This window comes from Chenopodium album, chromosome 24 (assembly GCF_948465745.1).
Source record: "Chenopodium album chromosome 24, dcCheAlbu1.1, whole genome shotgun sequence".
Lineage (NCBI taxonomy): Eukaryota > Viridiplantae > Streptophyta > Magnoliopsida > Caryophyllales > Amaranthaceae > Chenopodium > Chenopodium album.
Window position 1 is genome coordinate 29058818 of NC_137857.1, and position 9029 is coordinate 29067846.

The 9029-nt window shown below is 32.8% G+C and overlaps 1 protein-coding gene across 1 annotated transcript; it reads left to right on the top strand.

Moving 5' to 3' along the window:
* Positions 1-200: 200 nt before the first annotated feature.
* On the top strand, positions 201-7988 carry LOC145612287 (GDSL esterase/lipase At5g45670-like). The gene is made up of 5 exons (XM_081667658.1): positions 201-438; positions 2231-2355; positions 6766-7011; positions 7241-7478; positions 7768-7988. Exons 1-5 carry the CDS (start codon positions 201-203, stop codon positions 7986-7988), a joined length of 1068 nt encoding a protein of 355 aa, XP_081523784.1.
* Positions 7989-9029: the final 1041 nt, after the last annotated feature.

A 9029-nucleotide genomic window follows, 5' to 3' on the forward strand; every position in this document is an offset into this window, starting at 1 on the left:
AACAACAATAACGCTGGCCTCTAACGGTTCTAATGTTTCTATATCCACTCATCTATACAATTAACATAAGCCATCCGATCACTAAGCACAATTTTTTTGCTTAAAACAAAATTTCATATCCTAATTAAATTTTACTCAACTTTATCATCATTAATATTTTTCATTACTTGATTCTCTCCATTGCATTCGCTTTCCTAGAGATGTGGAGATTTTCATCATTCATTGTTCTCATATTGATTTCTATCACAAAGTTAGGGGTTCATGCACATCCTCTAGTACCGTGTTTCTTCATCTTCGGTGACTCATTATCGGATCCCGGGAACAACAATCGTCTCAAGACCAAGGCCAAAGCCAACTACCCTCCTTATGGCATTGATATTCCGGGTAGAAAGCCCACCGGAAGGTTTTCCAACGGACTTACTGCCGTCGATGTAATTGGTTTGTGTTTCCTATATTTTAGAATTATTTTGGGATCATTGATAAGATTGAGTTAGCTATATTTAGTAATTTTTTCTTTCATAACTCTAGATTTCTCCCTCTTGAAATCTGACTAATAAAATGGAAAACTAAAGTTAAGGATAGGCAAATTTGCACTACAATGCATGTTTATGGCATATGCTTAAGGTTCATGCTTCATGCATATTCAAAAAAAAAAAAAAAAAAAAAAAATGGAAATCTTTTGATTCATGTTAATGAAATATATAAATCAATGATAAGTTGGTAGGTGTATATATCCATGAGAAATAGGGATGAGTAACAAAATCAATAAATTGCTCAAACTTTTCAATTTGGAAGTAATGTTACATTGCACGTTGGAGTGATCATGGACAAAGTAAAAGAATGCTAATGAATTAAATAAGGAATAAAATAAAGAAATAAAAACCTTAAAATGTTTAAGAGGTCTTTTATTTTCTTCTTATTTTGCAAGTTCTAATTTTTCATAAAAAGTTATTAATCTTATTTTTTTGGGTTTAATTATGGATGGATCAGCCGATCAGATTATATTATATTTGTAAAACATTACGTTGCGATTATAGGTTTTGGTGTTACATTATGGTATTGCAAATTTGTGCATGAAATACTATATGTGATCCATTCTCGTAGGATTATATCAAAACGGCTTGATACACTATATTGTGTGTGTATTAAAACGGCTTGTCATGTGTAAAAATAAATTTAGCTTGATGGCATCTATGGTTGTTTGCATGAATTATATCAAAATTATTTTACTCCTTCTGTTTTTAAATACTTGCTCTATTTCTTTATTTGGAAAGCTTTTATAATATTTAATTCAATTCTCTCAACTAGTGGGATCCTATTTTATTACTTTTGGATTCTCTCTCTTTCAATTTACCTTCCACTAACCCAACAACCTCTATATTTTATTACTTTCTCTAATTTCTCCTAAAACTCAGCGCATGGAGAAGTGAAGCAAGTATTTAAAAACCGAGGAAGTACCTTATACACCAATGCATTTAATGAAGTAACAAAATGAGAATGAGTATGAGAACAATCTTGCCTATGTATGTTATGTGTCATGAATAAACATTATTCAACAAAAACATAAAATGATTAGATCCTAATAACATAATTTAAATCCTAAACCACTAACTCAAACCTAACACAATTGACTTTTCTTGATTAGTCAAAGCCACTTCCACACTTCGTCACTTCATATAAAAATATGGAGACAATGGAGTACTACGTAACAAGAATTACTTTTTTACGACCTGAGCACTGATTTTGATTGTTTAATTTCGAAGCTTCTTTGGAATTATTTCCTGATGTCTTTTTTGTTGGCTTAAAAAAAATAACAAATCTTACTTTGGCTTGTTTTGGTTAATATACATCATTGTATTGCTTTTAGGTGAAATCACTCAATTTTATAATTGTAAATGTCAATGAGCAAATCTAAACATTTTATAATCAATAAAATCTTAAATAAAAATTCAAAGGTTGAATTCCAATCAATCAAATGATTGAGAAACTATTGCTATAAGTTACTGAATACTTTGTACTATTATACCAATAGAAGATAAAACAAATTTGTAATTCTTATCACTTTCTAAACAGAAATAGAGTGTTACAAGAACTGCATTTTATTTTGATGGTTTATTAATGACGGAAAAAAATAATCCCTTAACATATAAATCCTTTATTGTAATAACATCAGTAAGATTGATTTAATATTCCATTTAACTTCCTTGTTATACATCTTAATTTCTTGCAGCCGAGCGATTAGGATTCCATCGTCGCATTCCACCTTTTAGCTCAACAAAGGGCCATGATATACTTCAGGGTGTTAATTATGCATCTGGTGCAGCTGGTATACGTCCGGAAACTGGTCAACATTTGGTACTTTCTATTTATTTCATTTCATTGTAAGAGTTATTTATATACAATGTGTCGTGGATTCATGGATGTCATCTATTTTAGTTATATAATATCTTTTATAGATTGGAGATGAATATTACCGATTATTCATGCATGGACTTTTACTAATTGTTTAAATATGGCAGTGTGATAGAGAGTTGAGATCAATTATGACTATACCTTGAATTTTTTTGTAATTCTATGTTTTTTTTATGTTAACATGCAATGGAAAATTTATACGTGTTGGTGTAAAAAAGCAAAGCCAATGATACCCTTACTAGTATACGGTATACCTTAGGGGTATGTCCTTAAAAACTACCGACCTTTGAATTGGAGATCATGCTAGTAGGGTACAAGCAATTTGTATTTACCAAGGTAGACAAGGTACAAATAGGAAACTTTTTAGGGAAAAAAAAAGGCTTGTGATTTTATTAAACTAGAAATAACAAGATGCTTGGCATCAAAGTATACTAACTAGTGCTATTGCCATTGCTATTGCTACATTAATCTAGGCTGCTAAGCCTAGAATGTTAAGAACTAAAGGTCGAGAAAGTGAAAGTATATTGTAAATGTAAATAATTTATCTAAATTTCCCAAAAATAAATAAATAAATAAATGTCTTCGAAATTTGTTTCTTCGTTGTGCTTTTATAAAGGTCTTAGGCGATAGTTATCTGATCATGGTTGGTAGTTTTCTTTGTGACTATTGTCTCTTCTTTGCCGCTTCTTTCCTCGTTTTGAATCCATCCGACTAGCTAGGCTTCCTTCATTCTAAATTCGTTGATTTCTCTTCTAGGTCTCCTTGGCATATTCTTAGGTGCACACTTATACATCTAGAAATAGGTGTAACAACAGCATAATATGAACATTAGTTTTTCAGAAAGTGAACATATGCATAAAGAATATGAACATTAGCTTTCCGAAAGTGAACATAGGCATACAAATGTGTGATTTTCAATTTCTTATGTGGTGACTTTGTGATTAACTTCGATTGATTAGGTTATACTACCTCCGTTAACATTTAGTTGCAACTTTGGGGTATTATTTGAGAGACATAAAATATTCCAAAGTTGCAATAACTAAATGTTAACGGAAGTAGTATATGATTTTCTTAATTCTAATGAATTGAATTTTATCTGATTTTCTGCATTTTTTTATCAATGAACATAATAATGCAAAATATGAACATATGCATAGGTTCTCTTAAATGTGAACATTAGCTTTTCAGAAAGTGGATATAGGCATAAAAAATGTGAACTTATGCATTTCAGAAGTGAACATAACATTTCAAAATATGAATGTAAGCATTGGTTTTCTTAAAGTGAATATAAGCATTTAAAAGGTGAACATATACGTTAAAAAATATGAACATAAACATTTAAGACAACATATGCATAAACAGATTTAATTAATATATTTCATGAACAACACTACATACATTATGAATATTTGAAATTATATATGAACATATAAAATATTATTATGAATATAATGCATTTAATTATGAACATAAAAATTTGAAGAAATAAAAAATAATATGATTATCAAACATATGCATTATAAGTATTAAATGTTCATTTTTTTAAGTGTTCATTTTTTATTATTAAATGTTCATATTTTTTTTACTAAATTTCATATTTTTTTTACTAAATGTTCATATTTTTTTTACTTAATGTTCATTTTGTAGAGCATAGTGTTGATTTTTGTTTACGTTGTTGCACCTATCAAGGGTGCACCTTAGACTAATTGGGCCTCCTTGACTTCTATATTTTATGCAAATGGGTCGTGGGGCTTATATGTTAGCCCATTATTCTAGTCCATAGTCCATTGAGATTTGGGTTTGGACCCTGAAAGTCAACCAAGTACAAAAATGAGTCTAACAAGGTTAATACTTTGTGTGTGTGTGTATGTGTGTGTTTGACAAAAGATGACCCTAGTCACAAAATTTCACATGTGGCTTGCCAAATTGTGTGGCTGCCTGACCGAGATTACTTATTTAGGGGTTATTCGGTCGGTCATGAATTATTCAGTCAAATGTATACTCGGTTAGAGGTTACTCAGTCACTCAAGGATTACATACTCGGTTGGTCAAAGTTTACGTACTTAGTTGGTCAGGGATTGTTCGGTTAGGGGTTACTCGGTTAGTCAAGGGTAGGTTACTCGATTGGTTAAGGGTTACTCATAGGGATGTCAATGGGGCGGGTCGGGGCGGGGCGGATGTTGGCCTTCCCATCCCCATCCCCACCTAAAATTTTCATCCCCATCCCCGCCCCGGCGGGTACAATTCCAAAACCATCCTCGCCCCACCCCCCACTTGGATATCCATCCCCACTTAATCGCTACCTAAGACCCATATCTCGATACACAATCCAACATATATATTTAATACTAAGTATAAATTACAACAAATAAAATTATTATTAATATTAGACATTTTTTTTAGTTATAAAATTAGTGTATTTCAAATTATTATGTCTACTATTTTATTTTACATATTTTTTTTTATATACTAGGGTAGCTAACGCGCGCGATGCGCGCACATAGCTAGTCAAATCTAGAGACTCTTTCGGCTTGGTCTTAAAATCATAAATTTAGTTGTTGACAGATTTAATGACAAAAAAAAATATATGTAAACACTATGTTTATGAGTATATAAATGTCCAAGACAACTAACATTGAAGCATGAGAGCAAATAAGTACATAATTAAATATTTTAAAGGGTATAATTGTCCAAACACTATTTATTAAAAAAAACTTATATACATTAATGAGGGTATATATGTAAATACACATTTTAAAACTTGTATACATTAATGAGGGTATATATGTAAATACACATTTTAAAGGGTATACTTGGCATTACACTATTCATAAGAGTAACTTTCTACTTTTTATAAGGTAGGGATAAAATTAAAGTACTCCCTCCGTGTTTTTTAAAGTGATATACTTTCCATTTCCGGCCGTGTTTTTTTAAGTGATACATTTTCTTTTTTGGCAAAACAATACATTAAAATATTATATCTCTCTCTTCTCATGGTCCCCACCCAAACCCTCTACTACTTTTTTATTATATCTTTCCTCTCACATTCATTACTTTTCAATAAACTATTAACCTCACTATCTTTCTTTAACAATTTTTTAATATTCCACTACCTCACTTACCACTTATTTTATTTAAGTCAATTAAATTGCCTAAAACTATGTGCCGGTCAATATGTATCACTTAAAAAAACACGGAGGGAGTATATAATTTTGTTTTATAAAATATATAGATGTGGGTGTGATGTGAGGATAAAGCGGGTACAAAGTGAAGCGGGTGGAGATGATGCGGGTACGAAGTGGGGCAGGTGGAGCGGGACGGGGATGGGGCGGGTACAATGTAAAATCCACCCCCACCCCATCACCCATGGCGAGTATGATTTTTATCTATCCCCATCCCCGCCCCACCATCCACCAAAACCAGACTCATCCCCAATGGGGCAGGGATGGGGCGGGTCTCCTGCTTGACCCGCCCCATTGACATCCCTAGTTACTCGATCAATGTTTTGGTGTGTGTCAGTTTGACCTGGCAATCCTGACCCAGACCCGATGACCCGACCCGAATGACCCGACCTATGACTCGAAACCAGTGACCCGAAATTGACCCAAAACCCGAATCAACCCGACCCGAAGTGGATCTGACCCGACCTTGACCTGAAACCCGAAATGACCTGACCCGAATCGACCCGACCCAAGATGACCCGACCCGAAGTTAACCCGAGACCTGAAATGACCCAACCCGAGATCCGAATTTCACCCGACCCGAAGTTGACCCAACCTTTAACTTGAAATAATTGACCCAAATAGACTCGAAACCCAAAGTGACCTGAACCAAAATTATCTTATACCTGAAATGACCAGAATCTATTTAAGCTAAACACTTGACCTTAGCAAACCGAAATAGAAAAAAACCGCAGTCAAATTGACTTAATTTTTTTTTAATTTATTTGTAATGTGTAACCCAATGTATCACCCGAAGTTGACCCGAAAATTGGACCCGAAAATTGACCCGACCCAATCTCGACCCGAAGTGTTGACCCGATACCCGACCCGATCCGATTATTAGTCGACCCGAAATCAACCTGAAATGACCCGACCCGACCCGAACCTTACCCGATAACCTTTTGACTCGAACTTGACCCGACCCGAATGACCCGACCCATACCCGACCCGAATGACCCATTTGTCAAGTCTAGTGTCAGTCGGTCACACGGTGGCCAGCCACATAGAAAACGTGCTAGACTTTAATACTTAATTTTGCTCAAACGTAAAATATGTTTTTTTTTCCTTTATTTTTTTTTTTTTTTTGTTGAAAGAGTTTTTCTTTCTAATAGTTACATTTTTCCTTGGTTAGGGTGATATAGTTAGCTTCGACAAGCAGCTTAGAAATCATAAAAGGCTCATCTCAAGATTGAATGCCAAGTTAAATGGATCAACACAAGCCCAAGCCCATTTAAAAAAATGCTTGTACACAACCATCATAGGCAGCAATGACTACATCAACAACTACTTCATGCCAGAACATTACTCAACTGGTCGAAATTACACCTATGATAGTTATGCTAATTCTCTCATTAGTTCATACCGACGAAATCTACAGGTACATAATTGTTACGCTTGGTACTTAAATTAAATTTCGTGTTACTACAGAAAATTATAAATGTATTGGTCAAAGGTAAATGTTGAATAACAAAAAATAATAAGTCAAAACGATAGGAGTGTAAGTGTTTAAGTTGCAAAAGTAACACCGTATTAATTTAATTTACGTTTCAATTTATTGAAATGGTTGTATTTATATTTTATTAACTAATACTGTTTTGATCTTGAAGACTTTGTATAGAAATGGAGCAAGGAAAGTTGCAGTATTCGGGCTAGGACTCGTAGGGTGCACCTTGGGTCAAGTTATCAAAAATCGGCCTCATAGTCTTTGTGTTGATAATGTCAACATTGCTGTTTTATTGATGAATGACAAACTAAAGGCGCTTGTAGCCGAGCTCAATCGCAATAACCGTGATGCTAAATTTACATACATAAATCTTCAAGGAATGGTCATCGGTCCACAAAATGGTTTGTCTGTAATTAAACTCAGTTATAGCATTAAAATTTTATTGAACATGTTCTGTTTTGCGTGAAAATTTGTCAAAATCAACCTTATAAAATTGATCGATTTTTTGTGAGAAAATAGATAGTTAAAATAATGTGTACCAATAAAATAATTGAGTGGTACATGAAATGAGACACAAAAGTGGGATAAATGATTTGGACCCGCGAACAATATATCTATATTAAGTCTCACAAAATAATTTTATCGTTTGTATTATTATTGACATTTCATTTTCATATGTAAAACTTGTAGGAATCACGGTGTTAAATCGCCCATGTTGCCAATTAAGGGAAGATTTTCAGTGCAAAGCATCTTCAACAATATGCAACAATCGGAATACATATTATTTTTGGGATGGGTATCATCCTACTGAAGCTGTGCATAAAATTGTAGGTTCAAGAGCTTTCAAGTCCATAAACCCTATTGAAGCTTCTCCCTTTGACATTCTAACCCTAGTTAAACAAAAGCTTTAATTAAAAAGGGCTTTGTAGTAAAATAAATAGTGCTGTTAGTTTCTTTTGTGCTTCTTTTTGTTTTTGAATTTTAGGGTCAATTAGATCAATAGAAGTTCATTGCTAGAATCTTTTCCAATAATCATTTTAAGATTCATCGAGCAATTTTTATACCTCACAAATTTGTTTTCCTATGGATTCTATCATAGATCAGATATAGAAAATAATTTTTCTAATAATGCTCTTTATAGCTGTTCTCACTTTTTGATGGATTGATATAGAATTTCTAGATGAAAGTAATATAACAAATCTCTAAGCTAGCAACGTCATATATCATGTAGTGTGTATCAAAATACCAAAATTACAATGTCTTCAACTTCTGTTCCTCTAATTTTGAGCAAAACAATACTATTTTCACATGTAGAACCATGGAACATAGGAAGCATATTACGAAAAATATATTTCAAAGGTTTTTAAATATTTAATAAAATTTAAGGGGATTGACAACAAATAATGAGAAGTAGGGTGTTGGATAATCAATAGAGAAATATGTCAATTTTCTAACAAAATTCCAATAATACTTGAAGCTTCACTAACTAAAGATTAGGTACGTCAAGCAACAAAACAAAACAAATTATAACCAAGTGATAAAACTAACTACTTTTCCTTACGTACAATGAGTGTTGTTGTAATACACAAAGATAAATATTGAAAATAAGTACTCAATTCAACCCCCTCCTCTTCCTTGAGTACCGGCTGCACTTTCAACATCACTGTCTAGCTAACCACTGTTCTTGGTCAATGATAGCCTTGATTCCACATGTATAAGCTACTTCCTCTATTCTTTTTTACTTGACATGTTTATTTTATCATGCTTGTCAATGCAAGTCTTTAATAATCAATAAATTTGATTCAACATTAATAAAAAAATATAAAAGTTATATATTATTATATTATTTATTGAGACGAATACAAAAACATCCAATATGAATATGTTTTTCCTTACATATTATTCACAAAAGACGATCAAAGGAGGGGTGGTGAATAGTGTAAGAATCAAAG